Here is a 15,377-nt window from a genome sequence, read left to right as displayed (position 1 = left end):
GACCACCATCTGATATAAGATTCTGAGAAGGAAAAGCAATCAGAATAAGAAAAGCAACGTGGTGCATAAAGATACTGGATCTATGGGGAAGATGGGAAGAACAACTGACACTGGAGCTGCCCAAGAAAATCTAAGATCTGGTGCATCACAGAGATTACTATCCCAGGGCTCTGAGAGGTATATGCTCAGCTCTGAGCAGCCGTTAATCTTCCAGGGACTTCCTTTCCCCTCCCAAGCTCAGGCAACAGGGCCAAGTTTCCCCCTGTCCTGCACGTGGGCGTCAGGAAGCCTGGCTATGCTGGGGAAGGGCTATGGGGCTGGAAGGGAGGAGGAGGGACCTGCTTCTGCAGGTCTGTCTTATCCAGCAGCAGGATGCTGTGCTCTTCCTGGAGGGCGACAAGGCCGTCTCTGTGCTGCTGGGCTGCCTGCTCCACCTCCCACTGAGCCTCCCGGAGCTGGGTCTGCAGCATCCCAATGGTCTCCTGCAAAGGGAGAAGACAGCTATGAGAAGAGGAAAACTTCTACCAGGGTCTTGAAATTTGTGTTGTAGAAATCCATGTCATATAAATACTGATTTTTTAGTTGGGTTGGCAAAGCTGAAGCAGGACCCAACAATCCACACTGTTTCCATGATGCCCTGCCACCTAAACTCCTCACCTCCTATTCCCTCTACTGCCTCATAAAGAAGGCTAGCTCACCAGGCTTTCTTAGTCAGGGTCCCTGAGTTGGCAGCAGTCCCTCACCCAGACCATCGTGACAGCCTCCTGTTGCATAGCCCTAATTCCACTTTATACCACCACCCCTACAAACACACACACACACACACACACACACACACACACACAAACACATATATGTCACACACACTTTTCCATTCAGCAGTTAAAGCATTTTAAAATATACATATAATAAATCATGTCCTACTCTGATTTTTAAATACCATCCAACAGTTTCCTACTGCCCTTAGGACAAAATCTGGGCCCCTACCATGGCTGACAAAGGGCTCCTCCCTCCCTCCCCACTCACCCCTGAGTTTATTACGCTGGAGTCATGCCGCCTCCTCTGTCTTTGAACCCTCCAAGCCCTCTGCCCTCTGCCCCAGGGCCCTTATAACACCTATTTCCTCTGCCTAAACTGTTCTTCAAATGGCTGGCTTCTTTTCTTTCTTTTTAATGGTTTTATTGATATAGTTCACATACCACACACATTTCAAGTGTACAATTCAATGGTTTTTAGTATACTCAGAGTTGTGCAACTATTACCACGATTAATTTTAGAACATTTTTATCACCCCAGAAAGAAACCCTGTACCCTCCTCACTCCCCATCCCCAGTCCTAACCACTCATCTACTGTCTCTATAGATTTGCCTACTCTGGAAATTTCCTGTGAATGGAATCATATACCACGTAGCCTCTGTGACTGGCTTCTTTCACTTAGCATAATGTTTTCAAGGTTCATCCCAATTGTTCCACAGGGTTGGCTCTTTTTAACCTTCATGTCTCAGCTCAAATGTCACTTTCTCAGTGAGGTCCTCCCTGACCACCTTGTCCAAAGTGGTCACCTTTGAATCATTCTCAATTATATTCATTTCCTTTACAGCACTTATTACAACCTGTAATTATCTCATGATTTTGTATCTCTTCATCTTCATCTATCTTTGCTACTAGAATGTAAGCTCCTTGGGGGCAGGACCACGTCTGTCATATTCACTGCATGCCACACCTTTATGCCTGTCATGCGTTAGCATCTAGCTCAGGGCCTGATGCAAAGAAGTACCAAAGAACTGGTTAATGCTGAATGAGTAAATCGCTTCTCTCTTTTCTTCCCTGTACAGGACCACCCTCCATACCTGTTCCTTTAATTTCTGAACCTTCATGTCCTGTCTCAGCCGTTCCAGTTGCTGGCTGGCATCTGCCAGCTCCTTCTGGGTCTGCAGCAGTGTCTCCAGGAGGGACACTCTCTCCTTCTCTGTTTCAAGCTGCATCTGTGGAGGGACAGGAGGGCAAGGGCTTGTTGGATCAGGGTCACCATGCTCACCCACTAGGCCACCAGCACATACCAGCTACTCTAGGGCTCTTCCGGCAAATGGGTGGGGGCTGAGGGCAAAGGAAGGTCTGGACCCACTAACTGAGAACCAGGAAGTGCAAAGATTGCCACTGGTTTGCAAGCTGACAGGATGTGGTAAACATCGACCCTCCCTCAGGAAGTATGACATACTGCCAGCCCTGCAGCTAATGGTGCTGATCACCCTGCTCGCTGGTGGCAATGTGGGTAGCTACATTCTCTTCTAGAAGCCACTGCAGCACCGCTTCTGGGAGTGGAAAAGGAAGTGGAAAAAGGTAGGAGGACCACAGGTTGGACGTGCAGCTCCAATCCTCCCAGCCTCTTACCTGGCATAGGGCGCTCTCGGCCTCAGCCCGTTCTTCTTCCCTCTGCGTCCGGAGAACCTCGGTTTCAGTCTGCTGCTCCCTCAGTCTCATTTCTAGCTCCATTTTCTCCCTCCCTAGGCTCTCCAGAGCCTTATTCAGTTCCTGCTGGTGCTGGGAGCGCTCTTTCTCCTGGTCACACAGAGGAAATACTGTTAAAACCAAATAGGTGAGGAGAAGAGGCACAAAGGGAAGTGGATTATAGTAACAAGTCCACTGCTCGCCAGCTGTGTGACCTTGGGAACATTCTCAGCCTGTCTCCTCATCTGTAAAGTGAAGCTAATAATCCCTGCCTTACCTATCTCACCAAACTTTATGAGAATCAAATGAGATTTATAAAATATCAAATGATATCATATATGCAAAAGTGCTTTCTAAAGAGCAACTGTCCCTCATATAAGCTCTGAGTATCCATTATTTTAAAGCAACCACACGATGGTTGACAGACTCACTTTCTGCTGCCCACTCTCCCCTGCTCAGGGTAGCAATTAGCCTTCTAAAATGTCAGGCCAAGCCTAACCAAGATGTTGCCTATATCGTACATGAGCACTAGGATGGGGCATCCTGGTCCTTCCAGAGGTACGCCAGCGACCAGAGCCTTCCCTGATCTCCCAGGTGAATCCAGAACCCTCTATTAGGTTCTCAGGATAGTGGTGAAGGACTCCAGAGCCAGGCTGCCTGGGTCACAGTCTTTCGTGCAACACTACTACTGTGACCTCAGCTATTTCCATCACATCTCCGTGCCCACGTTTCCTCGTCTATACAAATGGTTAGGGTTGCTTTGAGGATTAAGATAAATCATGTAAAGCACTTTAAACAGTGCTTAGCACACAGAAAGCATTGAGATGAATAAAACAGTATATAGGTCGAGAGGAGTGAATGTAGGTAAAGTGTTCTGAATGTTCCTGGTGCCAGGAAAAAAGTAAATATACTGATTAATTTCAGGTTTTTTAAAAACTAAATTTACTGAGGTAACATTGGTTAATAACATTATATAAATTTCAGGTATACAATATTATTATTCGATGTCTGTGTGCTCTATTGTATGCTCACCATCAGTCTAGTTTCCTTCTATTACCATATAGTTGACCTAACTCGAGATTTTATTAAGTATGTATTTTAACATTAAAGGACACAACCAAAACAATAAAAAAATAGAGTACATATCATCTCAAATAGTAGAGAGAAAAAAAAGGTAAGAAAAGACCATAACTTAATCATCCAATTTAACCCTCTAAAAAAAGTTAAGAAAGTGATCTCCTTTCCCCAAACGATATCCAAAGGCAGGACCAATAGCATAAGATGGTGAAATAAATTCAAATATACCTATAATCACAATAAAAGCAAATGGACTAAATTATATAATTAAAAGCCAAAAGAAAGACAGTTCTGAATTGTGTAAGAATGAGCCCAAGGCATTCCTCAGCTCCCTTTACATCCTGGTGCCAGTGTAACAGTTCTAAATCTCAAGATCCAAACTTAATCCTCTGTACATACCAAAACAACAATAACAGCTAACACAAAAACAGAGCTATTTGCCAGAAACTCTTCTTAGTGTTTTCCATATATTAACTCATTTAATAACTAGAAGCTGAATTTTGCACGTCAGTGACCAGGCTAGTACTATTCAGATCTCACTCTTATAAGCAGCAATATCTGGACCAAGAGTCAGCAGGTGGAGTGCTCACTGAAAAGAAGCCAGGTGTGCCTCTCCCATCCCCCAGCCACATCCACCACCTACCCATATCTCCTGGAGCCGGTTCACCTCCTCCTCATGGGCTGACTTCTGCTGCTGCAAGACAGTCTGCCTTTCTTGCTCAGCCTGGGCCAGCTGTCTGGCTGCTGTATCCCGCTCCTGCTCTGCCCGGCTCCGTTCAGTGTCCAGTTCCAGCTTCAGGCACCTCACTTCCCCTAAGATGCCAGGGACAGGATCTGGTCTCTAAGCCTCAGCTCTCTCCTTTCACCCCGCTCCCAGGACCTCATGAGCAACCCTCATCTCAGAGGCCCTGGTCCTGGCTGGAGAAGGACTAATAGCTTCCCACTGCCTTCCTGGCTTTCAACATTCCCATGGAATGGAGTGTGCCCATCCCAGTTGGGTTCTCACCTTGGATTACTTCCTTGGCTTGAGTGACAGTTTGAATCTGGACCTCCAGCTGCCCCTTGGTGACCTCTATCAGAGAATTTTGTTGTTGGGCCTCAAACAGACTGCTTTCCAGTAGCTCCTTGGCTGAGCTGTCAGGTTCAGGAATCGAGAAGAGTTCTTACCCAACGAGCCCCTTCTTACCCTTCCTTAAGAGGAGTTGGGTTCTAAGTACTGGCTACCTGAAGAAGTTGGGGGGGCGGTAATTACAAGTTCATAACTCATTTAGAACCTTTATACTCTGGGCAGGGAACTTAGCTTGGCTACCCTTTGCCTTGCAAAAGCTCTCTCTGCCCTCGGCTGAACTGGGTCTGGGCCCTACCTGAGCCCCAGTAGCTGTTCAGAGAGGTCCTCTCGGTCCCGCTCCACAGCCTGCAGCCGCACCTCTAGAGCCGCCCTCTCCCTTACTAGAGCCTCCTTCTCCTGGACCTCCCGGGCAAGCGCTTCTTCCTGTCGCTTTGCCTCCTGATGCAGCTGCTCCAGCTGAGCTGAGGCTGCCTCCTGCTGGTGACGTGCCTGAGGGGAAGAAATTGGTGAGACACAGAGCTGAGGCAGGATTCCCCTGGGACTACTATCACAGGTTAGGGCCATTTGCTCTTCAGATTCTAGACTCAATTCTGTGAGCCTTGGGCATTGCCCACTCATACCAAGTGGCATTTACGTATTTCTCTGATCAACCCATAGAGCCCCCAGCCCAGGAAGCATGCTCTCCTTTGAGCAAAAGCCTGTGCTAGGGCTGCAAGAGACCTACCTCTAAGGAGCTTTTAGTCTTAAGAAGACACACGCATAATACTAGGAAGAAAGTGATCAGTGCCCTAAGAAAGGGACTCTGAGAAGGGAAATTATGTGTAATCATTAGGGCAATGAGAAGTTTGGTAAAGGAGAAAGATGACCTTTGAGCCAAGTCATCGGTTCAGAAAAATTTACTGAGCCTCTGCTATGTGTTAGACACTGTGCTAAAAGCAGGAGGAGTAAAAACAAATAAAACGTAGGTTTACCTTCAAGGAGCTTTTGATCGAATAGTGGAGACATGTAAACAGATAATTATAATACAGGCGATAAGACTTTTTTACCTGCTGAATCATTTCTGTAGTGTTTCACAATAAGCATGTATTATACCTCAGTAAGATGGTATCAGTTCTGTACTCTCACCTCACTTAGTTTCTCTTGCAGTTCTTCGTTCTCTTCTTGGATGCCCCTGAGATCAGCCTGCAGCTCAGCCCCAGTCTCCTCCGCTTTCTGCAGCTGAGCCTCCAGGTGAGTGTTCTTTTCCCACAGGGCTTCCCTGCTCCTCTCCGCCTCTACCAGGCCCACCTGCAAAGCGTTTCTTGCCTGCTCTGCTGCCTCCATTCTGCTGCACACAGACTGGTTCTCCTGTTCTAACTACTAGCCAAAAAGGGAAGAACATCAAAGACAAATGATTACAGTTTAGAGGGCAAGTGCTAAGACAAGTGAGATATGAATCTATTCTCCAAAGATGAACACCGAAGTGCTTATAAGAGAGGGGGACTATGCATTCGTTTGGTCTAAAGCCTATATTCCAGGTACTAGGTGGACTGATGCTTGGGATAGAGATAAAAAAGGCAAAATCCTATTCTTGAAAAATACAGAATAACATAGATTTCCAGGGCTCAAGGGAACAGGTAGCAAAGAGACATGTTAAATTTGCAATCTATAGAGAAGATTCCTTGAGACTTAGGCTCTTGAGCAGATCTTTTTCTGGTGATTGCCATTAAAGCTTACAGCAACATTAAAAACCTAGTCTTCCTTCTTGAGGACATGGGCCTTCTTCCTAGCCCTGGTGATTTTACCCGAAAGCCCAAAGGTGGTTCTGCCATAGGTGTGGGAGGGGACTTTAAATGGTTAAGCCCAGTTCTTATAGTCTGCTCTCCTCTGCACTATGAACGTTCCTTCTGCTCACTTCAAGACTACTGGGAGATGAGATCTGTCTTGGACTGATCCATTTAAGGACTCTTTTTGTCATGGACATCAGCTTCTGTCACTGGATTACCCTCAGTCAGGGCCTAGCCTTCCCCTGCAGATCAATCTTTGCTCACCTGGAGAAGTTGCTGGTTCAGCCCAACTTTATCTAAGGCCAAAGCCTCATTTAAGGCACTGAGCTTGGCAGCTGCAGCCCGAAGATCAGCTACTTCTGCCTTCAGGTTGTTCTCAGAACTCGACAGCTCTGCAACAGACTGTTCTGCCTAAAAACAAAGAGAGTTGAAGGGTTTCTTATTTCCAGTTTTCCTGCAATAGCTCACAGCTCACATCCCCAACACCTGCTGCTTTCCTTGTACAGAGATCAGTTAACACTCCATTTCTTCCCTTACGTTCTGAACAAGTTTCCCATTCATCTATTGACTCATTCATTTCTTCATTCATTGAAGATTAAGAGAGGAGCTCAGTATAGAGGTATAGACATCAGGATGTATAAATAATCACAATTGTTATGACACCATAGACCATGTAAACATAAAGTGCTCTGGGAACTCAAAGAAAGCATTCAGTTTGGAAGAATCAAAAATGCTTGGTAGAAGAGTTGACAATTAACTTGGGTACTACTGAGAGATGAGGAACAGTCTGGGGTTAAAGGGAGATGAAAGAAGCTGTTGGGCAAAGGAAGAATATGTGCAAAATATGAGTCATGAAAGAACGCAGTCGAAACTGAGATTGTAATTGGTGCTGTGTGGCAGAAGTAAAGGCACATGAGGAGTTAAGACAAGAAGGTGGAATAAAGGGGAAGCTAGAAAGAATTTGAGGCAGTTGGCAAAAGGCCTTAAGTGTGGCACCAAGGAGCTGGGAAGCCACAATGATATAACGGATTTACACTTTAGAAAATCATTCTAATTCCAATACAGAAAGTATGTTGGGAGAATAAGGACCCAAAAGCAGAGACTATTAATTGACGCAAGAAACATAAAGGGTCACGGCTTGCAGGGTGAAGAATCAGGCAGGCTGCATGCTCTAGAAACACAACTTTTTAAAGTGGCCCATCCCACCCAGCAAGTGATAGGGAGACCCACCCTAGCCAGGGCTGCGGTCACTTCTGTTTGCTCTTGCCTCAGCAACTCTCCTTCCAGGCGACTTGACTCCAGGATTTCCCGAAGAGTGATCAGTTCGCTGAGTGACTCTGACTGTTTGGCTTCCAGGCCTGCCAGCATCTCCTGACTAGCATGAGAGGAAGAGGGTTCCAGAGGAAATCTTAGGGTGTGGCCACACCCCAAAAGTAATAGAAATATAATTACCTTTGCTATACAAAAGAATAAAGAAGGTCTCTAAAAAGTGATATCTCTAAAACATAAAATGAAAAAAAGCGAAGTGCAGAACACTATATGCAGTGTTCTAACTTTTATGCAAGAAACTGGGGGAAATAAGAATTATGTATATATTTGCATAAAGCAGCATTAAGAAATTTAAGTGATTACCTACAGAAGGAAGGGAAATGGGACAAATGAAGCAGAATGAAGTAAGATTTCTCAGTGTATATCTTTTTAAAATAGTTTTGACTTCTGAAGCACATAAATATTGATAAAAGTATTATCAATTCAAACAAATTAAATTTGAAACCATGTAATTATTTTTGTAGATTGTCTGTTCTTCTTCTTGGTACAGGGGAAACCATTCTTTGCACAAGTCATGATCCTTATAGCAGTCCTTCAAGATTCCATTATCTTTGGCTACTAGGTAGAAAGAACTAGGACACAGGAGAGGAGGGGTTATATTAAAGATGAAGATACAGTTCCTGCCACCAGTTACTTAAAACCTACCATATGCCAGGACCTATAATGGTCTTTGCAAAACACTGCTCTAATCTTGCCAATGACCCTTCAAGGTAAATATTAGCACCCCCATTTTACAAATAAAGTAATCTGTCCAAGTGACAAGGCCATAATTTAAACCAAGCTTTCACCTAGCTCAAAAGTCCTTGCTTTTTCTATGACACTGTGTAGGGGAATTTACAGATTAGCTGGGTCTGGGTCCCTTTACTCTGGAATTCCCTTTCTTGACCAGCTCATTTTCCATTACTTCCCAGGATAAGTTCCACCCTTTAGCCAGCCCAGCCTATCTGAACATGCCAAGAATCTTTCTGCCTCCTTTCTTTACTAATCTGTTCCATTAGCCTTTCTCCTACTCCCTGCCAATCAAGGCTCATATCTAAGGCTACCCTGTCTTCCATGAAGCTTTCAATAATTAACTCCCAGGCTCCCAAAGGACCTAACCTGAATCTCTATTAGCTCATACTTCATCTGGCCTCATACCACAGTTAGTTCTTTACTTTTGTCTGTCTTCCCCATTGGACTGCAAACTGTTGGAGATTATGGCCTGTGCCTTATTTATTTCTGTATCCACAGTGCCTAGTCCTTTATGGATGCTCAGCAAAGGCTGGATGAATTTTCTGTATTCATCTTTCTGCAAAGGAGCAGTAAGCTAATCCAAACCCATTACACGCCAGGCTTCAATATACTACACTTTCTAGGAGAGGATAGTAGGTGGGGGAGGGTGTAGAATTGAAGGAAAGAGCGAGCCCCAGTGAAGAGAAGATGGGTCACACTTACAGGCGCTCCCTTTCACGGACAGCCAGGTGCAGCTCCTCCTGCTGCTCCTCCTTCTCACCCTGGGCAGAATCCCCCTGCAGCTGCAGCTCCATGTTTGTCCTCCGTAGTCGCCATGCCTCCTGCTCCAGCACCTCCAGCTGCTGCTGCAGCTCTTCCCTGGTCTTCTGCAGGAGCTCTCGCTCCCTGGAAAAAGGAGACCAGAAATGAGCAGACCTTGGAACCTGAAGTCCTTCTTGGAAGCAGACATCGCAGGGTCAAAAGAGAGAGGTGACTGTTTACTTCAAACATCTCACCTTCCATTTTGACTGGGCAACTATTTTTTATTATCACAAAAACACAAAACTGAGTAAGTAGGAACAAGCAGAGCACAAAGCAAGGCAGCCCTGAGCAGCCCTGGGTCTCGGGGAGAGCTGGGTCAGCCAACCAGAAACATGATAGGAGTGGGTAAACAGCCGGATGAGGACTGAAGCTGGAAAGGAAAGGCGGGATGAGCAGCCCCTGCTCACTTGCTGAGGGAGTCCACTTCTCCCTGGAGGTCCACAGTCTGCCCTGCCAGAGTGTCCCGCTCTCCACTGAGCTTCTGTAACCGTTGTCTCAAGGCCTCACCCTCTTCCTCCCACTGATTATGCTGCTGCTGCAAGAAGCTCACAGCTTCCTGACAGCCTGAAAGCTGCTGCTTTAGGTCCTGTGGAGGGAGAATAACAGAAGTAGATGGTGAACAAGAGGGCAAGGCAAAGGAGGAATGTCAGAAGCCTAAACGGAGGGCTGGGCAAGGGGGCTGAGCGCTGCTGCAAGAAGGTTAAGCCAAGAAGAGATGTGACCGGTTGAGAAGACAGAGTGTCAGAGGTTATTATTACTGGGCTTCTGTGGCTCCTAGAGTCTCAGAGTTCACCATCTTCAAATGTACAGTGGTGTGTGTTTAAATGGTAAGTGTGGCTGGGATCCTCAGAATCAGGGACCACTTACCCATACTCTCCCAGGGCTCTGGTTGCCAATCTTTGCTTAATACCATGCAAAGTGAAGCATGCCACTGGCACAGAGAATGTGCCTGTTACCCACAAGCAGTTTGGCAGACAAAGAGAGATTTTAATGGGCACTTTGGGGTGTTGACAAAATACCTCATGACTGGTCAACATAGTGAAAGGGGCAGCCCAGGCTAAGAGGGTATCTAGGGAACAGACCACTTTAGACACTCGCCCCTGTGGCTGGGGAGAAACACTGGGGTTCTCACCTGTACAGCCTGGCGTCTCCGAGTCAGCACTGAACGCACCAGAGTAAGAGCCTTGTCTGGGTCCTGGAAATCAAACTGGGAGAAGTCACAGGTGTCCAATTCCAAGATGTTCTCATGACCAGGGTCTTGGGTCATATTGTCCCCTTCCTCTGCCATGACCTGAAACCCAACACAGGACGGTCACCACCCTAGTAACCAAGGCCTGGAGTCCATTCAGGGGACTAACACTACAGCCTCCACAAACCTGACATTTTTCTTCTCAGCCTTCTCCCTAGGGAGAGGGAAGAAGGCATCTAAGAGCAAAAAAGGTTGATTCCTTCAACTCTTCACCTCTGGTCACCCAAACCTGGGGCTAGCAACAAGGCTAGAGCATTCCCTGAGGTAATAAGAAATGAAGAAATGAAGGATGAAGAAGCTTTTGAGGTAATGTACACAAGAATCCAGCCACTGGCCTGAGAATTGCAGCTGACAATGAGAGGGTCTGTTCCAGCAGGCAGTGCAAGTCAATGAATGCTTAGCTGCTCCTTTGGTTCCAGTCTTCAGATATGCTCAGAGCAATTATCCCCACAAGACCCTAAGCCCAGACACCTCGGAGAGTGGAAATCTGGGCATGATTGAGAGGACTAGGAGGCCTGGCGGGGAGTGAGGCATAGCCTGGTTACCATGAACGGGAGGCTTACCAGTACCTGGGTTATATCCTTGAGAACCTGCTGTAAGGATAGCTTCTCCTCTTGGGCATTTCTACTAAGAGATGCCTCATGTTCCATTAATTCTGCATGATTTGTCTCCTGAACAGGGAACAAAATAGAGCCTAAGAGCGAAATTCTCAAAAGAGAAATTATCATGCCAGGCCCCAAATCAACCAGTCTTATTCTGTCTATTCTGTCAACCCCATTTTTTCCCTGACCACATATGAATGCTGACATTGTCCCAGGACTCTGAAGACAATGTGATGTGGTGATTAAGAGCTCAGATTAAGTGATTAAGAGCTCCAAATTAGACCATCTAGATTACAGTTCTTGCTCTGTCATTTACTAGCTTGGTAAACTTAGGCAACTGTTTCTTTGAGCTTCCTTCTCCTTAAAATAGGACTAATTAACAGCAACTACTTCACAGGTTTGTTTTGAGGCTTAAATGGAAAAAATGCATGTAAATTACTCAACATAGGGCCTGGCACAAACCAAATGCTCAATAAACGTGAGCTATCATTGGACAGAGGCTGGCTCCTGTCTCTAAACAATAAACTGATGCTTGAGACCTAAGGTCAAACCAGGGAAACCTCTAGCCCCAAAGCCAGCAACAAACTTGAAGACTTCTCCTTCCCACCGTATTGTGTTAATGAAGGCCTGAAGACACAGATGGGCAGCTATGTTTTGTTGAAACATTTACAAATTGAGAGATTTTATGAACTGAGATCTGAATTTCTGGCTTCTCTGAAAAAGTTAACAAATGGGTCACACCAGCACCCATTCTTATATGGCAGTAATTAGTGAAGTCGAGCAGTAGGTGCCTCCAAATGAGACATATTCTTCAGGTGCCTGCAGTCCACTATGCATCGTTTCCTTAATATTGAGGTCAAATGTCCCTGATAGTACTGAAAACTAAACAGACAGCGCTGGAAAACCAGGATTTTTAAAACTTTTATTATTATTATTATTATTATTATTATTATTATTTTTACGGTGACATTGGTTAACGAATGGAAAACCAGAATTTTTACCACTGACCCACTTCACTAATTTACATTATCTAGGCCCATTATCTAGGATGCTTGAATTTGCAAGTTCCTGACCAAAAAGAACCAAAAAGGCATAAACAAGTCCAGCTTCCAGCTGATACCAACTTGGATGAGAAGACTAGGGTTATACATGTGGATAGGGGTTCAGAATCTACCTAAGATCAGAGATCTGAAAATTCATAGAGATAAAAGGAAAAGTGGAACCAAGCCCAAGGTTCTAACATCCAATATTAGAGAATTCCTTTGATAACAGCCTGGCAGATGGCAAGCCAGTGACACAAACCTCACTTCTCCCCAAGACAGACTGTCCAAGCACTGAACAGCTCTAGCTGTTAGCCAAACTCTACTACCCTGTAACTTCTAGTCATTGACATTGCTTGTGCGTGCTTGGAAAACATGAAACAAATCAACTCTTTTCCCTAATGTTAGTCCTTCAGGTATGTGAAGGCAGCCATCGCGGCTTCCTCAAGCCCTTCTCCAGGCTAACTACTGCCACACTCTCAGTTATTTCCCTTATGACTAGGTTTTGAATCTCTCCACACATCCCCTTCCTAGTTTGCCAGTGTGGCTCTTAATGAGTGTCTCACTTTCTCTGATAAGGACACACTGCATGCATATACCATTGTAGCTTCCCTGGGAATACAGTAAGGATAGTAGACAATTATATTTAATGAATGAGGTGTTTTGAGGTGTCATGACATATTTTGTCAACACCCCGCCCCCCAAAAAGAAAAAATCTAATTAATTTTCAGATTCTGCCAAAATTTATTTTTTAGCTTTAGGGGATTTCATCAAGGAACGCTTCACTGGTACCCTGCACTACCTGGCCATAAAGGAATCTACGGGCCCACTCCCAACTTCTTTCCAGAACAAAGGATCGTGTACCAGAATCTCCATGGTTTCTCTTAGAGCTTTTATCATCTTTTCATAATCTTCATTTTGCTTCTGAGACTGGGTCAGAAGAGCAGAGAGCTCAGTTATCCTGAAGGGAAGAGCACAGCACTGTCACCTGGGCAGCCCACCGATGCAGACAGAGCTACTATATAGCACACCCCAGCCCAAACGCAGACATACCCACTGCAGCCTTCCCGGAGTCCCGGGCGCCCCCAGCCCCTGCACTCCCTGAATTCCATAAGATGCTCTAGTCTTGAACTAGGAAGAAGCCAAAAGTCACTCAGACACATGCAGGGATTTACCACATCTCAAGGCTGGAACACGTGTCTGGGGGTCTGAGAGCTGAAGGTAAGCCCTGGCCCAGGCCCTTCCAGGCCCCGCTTAATCTTGAAGTCAAGCACCCTGAAGTCAATAAGAACATCAGAATTGCCATATGGGATAGTCCCAAGGTCCCTCCAGCCCAAGGTTCTCACTCTGATAGGAAAAAAGGAGAGACAACTTGGGGGTGATTATAGTCAACCTCCCTGATATTAACCTCAAAGTTCAGGGAAACCACCCAAATCTTTACAACTGAACACTATATCCTAGAGCTCAGTCCCTGGTATTATATGGGTAGTTAAATAAATATTTCTTGAATGAAAGTCACCCAGAAGTCTAATTTTTTCCAAAGTCTTAATAATTTATTCTGTACCATCTCTAAGTGCTTCACTCACCACATGGTATTCATTTAATTATTGTATCATTCAACAAACATTTATTGAGTGCCTACTATATGGCAGATAAAGTGAAAATCCCTAGAGACACAAAACTTAACTAAGACATGTTCTCTGTCCTTGTGCCTCCCAGGACCTTTACAAACAAAATCAGAATAAATTGCAATTTATGTACACCACCAATAGATGGTGATACAATGCTAGCCATGAGGTATAAACTGAACTTTGCCCTGAGATTCAAATGAGACTCTTTGCTTATGTCCCTGCCCTTATCATTTTTTAAAAAATCTACTTTATTATAATCCAAAAAATAAAAAAAAAAACTAACAAAAAAAATCTAAAAGATCGATGCGATACAATGAGATCAATGTTGTTACAAGCAGGTCTAAAGACCACATCCAGGCATAGTAATTTAACAGGCTATTGAGGTCAGAGAAGGCTTCGTAGAAGAGGTGACATTTGAATTACATCTTAAAGATAAGACAGAGAGAGAAGGGAAGAAGGTGTTCTAGGCTGAGGTCGGCATGTACAAAGGAAGAACTTGGCTGATCTGGGGATGGCAAGTAGTTCGGCGCTGACAGAGGACAGAGTCATAGCTAGCTCCGTAAGCCAACAGGAGAGAAACTGAGCTGCGAAGATAGTCTGAGGGCAGAGGGCAGTGACATGGCCCCAACTGTGGCACTGGGTTTCAAACTAGACTCCCTCTGGCACATCTCCTTTCCCTCTCATGGGAAGGATGCTCTTCACATCTCCCCCACCCATCTCTGACACCCCACGGGAGTCAACTTTCCCTCAGTGACCCCTTCCGAGGACCCCAGTCTATCTCACCGATCCTGAAGCTCAGCCTTCTCTAGATCCCCTTGATTCTTCAGCTGTATTAACTCCTGGCTCCTTTCATGGGCTTCCTTCTCTAGCTCGTGGGTCTTGGCTAGTAGCAGTAGCAGCTGGGTTGGCTCGCTCCCATATAGTTTCCCAGATCCATCAGATTCCCGAGACGGTGCTCCCACAGTCAAGCGCAGGCAACAGGTCAACAGGGACCCTGAAAGCTTCACATGCTCAGCCTTGAGCTCTGTCAGGTCTCTGAGTACAAGCAAGGAAAGAGAAGACTCCGATAGGGGCCCAGGGAAAGGAGCATGGAGATGAGGCCCAGTGAAGCCTGAGGAGCAGGTCTGGGAGAAATCATCTGAATCCAAAACACCATCCCTCCTCACCAACTCCTCCACCAACCTGCCCCCGCCATCTAATCCCCTTCGACAGCAGCCTATCGTCATAAGTACAGAATCGGTAGGGGCAAACCTCCTCCCTCCTTATTGTCAAACTAACCTGTCAGTGGCTGACTTCATTTCCAGGAAGTGGCGTCGGAAGGTCACTACCTCCCGCCATAGACGGAGAAGGCGGCCATGCTCCCCTTTCAGGTAGCCCTTGAAGAACTGTGTGTTCAAAAACCCAGGTCATACCAAAGGGCAGAGGTCTATCTTTTGCCAACAGAGGAGTCCTGGATTCTTCCTGACCACTGCGGGGTGGGCGTGGGGGGGTAGGGGGGAGACTTAGAGGAAATAGCTTATGAATGGGTGTCTACACTCAGGTTATGCTGAAGAGTTTAGTAAAGTTAGCAGTAGGATTCAAAAGGTCAAAGGGCCTAGGATATATGGCCTTCCTCTGAACGAGATTAGAAAAG

General features: G+C 45.7%; 1 protein-coding gene across 11 annotated transcripts in view; it reads right to left on the bottom strand.

Moving 5' to 3' along the window:
* The window catches only part of CEP250 (centrosomal protein 250), a 40,543-nt gene that overhangs the window by 15,863 nt on the left and 9,303 nt on the right, over positions 1 to 15,377 (bottom strand). For 6 of the 11 annotated variants that reach the window (XM_039864171.1, XM_039864177.1, XM_039864178.1 and 3 more), the window contains exons 6-21: positions 15,023 to 15,129; positions 14,528 to 14,779; positions 12,978 to 13,074; positions 11,035 to 11,142; positions 10,355 to 10,513; positions 9,630 to 9,808; positions 9,124 to 9,306; positions 7,591 to 7,735; positions 6,625 to 6,771; positions 5,720 to 5,950; positions 4,890 to 5,083; positions 4,532 to 4,659; positions 4,169 to 4,338; positions 2,392 to 2,559; positions 1,851 to 1,985; positions 339 to 482 (exon numbers count right to left, since the gene is read on the bottom strand). In XM_039864171.1, coding sequence (XP_039720105.1) covers positions 339 to 482; positions 1,851 to 1,985; positions 2,392 to 2,559; positions 4,169 to 4,338; positions 4,532 to 4,659; positions 4,890 to 5,083; positions 5,720 to 5,950; positions 6,625 to 6,771; positions 7,591 to 7,735; positions 9,124 to 9,306; positions 9,630 to 9,808; positions 10,355 to 10,513; positions 11,035 to 11,142; positions 12,978 to 13,074; positions 14,528 to 14,779; positions 15,023 to 15,129 — 2,547 coding nt within the window. Of the gene's footprint in view, positions 1 to 338; positions 483 to 1,850; positions 1,986 to 2,391; positions 2,560 to 4,168; positions 4,339 to 4,531; positions 4,660 to 4,889; positions 5,084 to 5,719; positions 5,954 to 6,624; positions 6,772 to 7,590; positions 7,736 to 9,123; positions 9,307 to 9,629; positions 9,809 to 10,354; positions 10,514 to 11,034; positions 11,143 to 12,977; positions 13,075 to 13,288; positions 13,364 to 14,527; positions 14,780 to 15,022; positions 15,130 to 15,377 lie in introns of those variants that run through there. The other 5 variants (XM_039864173.1, XM_039864180.1, XM_039864174.1 and 2 more) reach the window with 4 other exon arrangements.

Source organism: Pteropus medius, unplaced genomic scaffold (genome assembly GCF_902729225.1).
Source record: "Pteropus medius unplaced genomic scaffold, Ma_sr-lr_union100, whole genome shotgun sequence".
In the NCBI taxonomy this organism is placed as follows: Eukaryota; Metazoa; Chordata; class Mammalia; order Chiroptera; family Pteropodidae; genus Pteropus; species Pteropus medius.
This window is presented reverse-complemented; position numbering and strand designations above follow the sequence as displayed.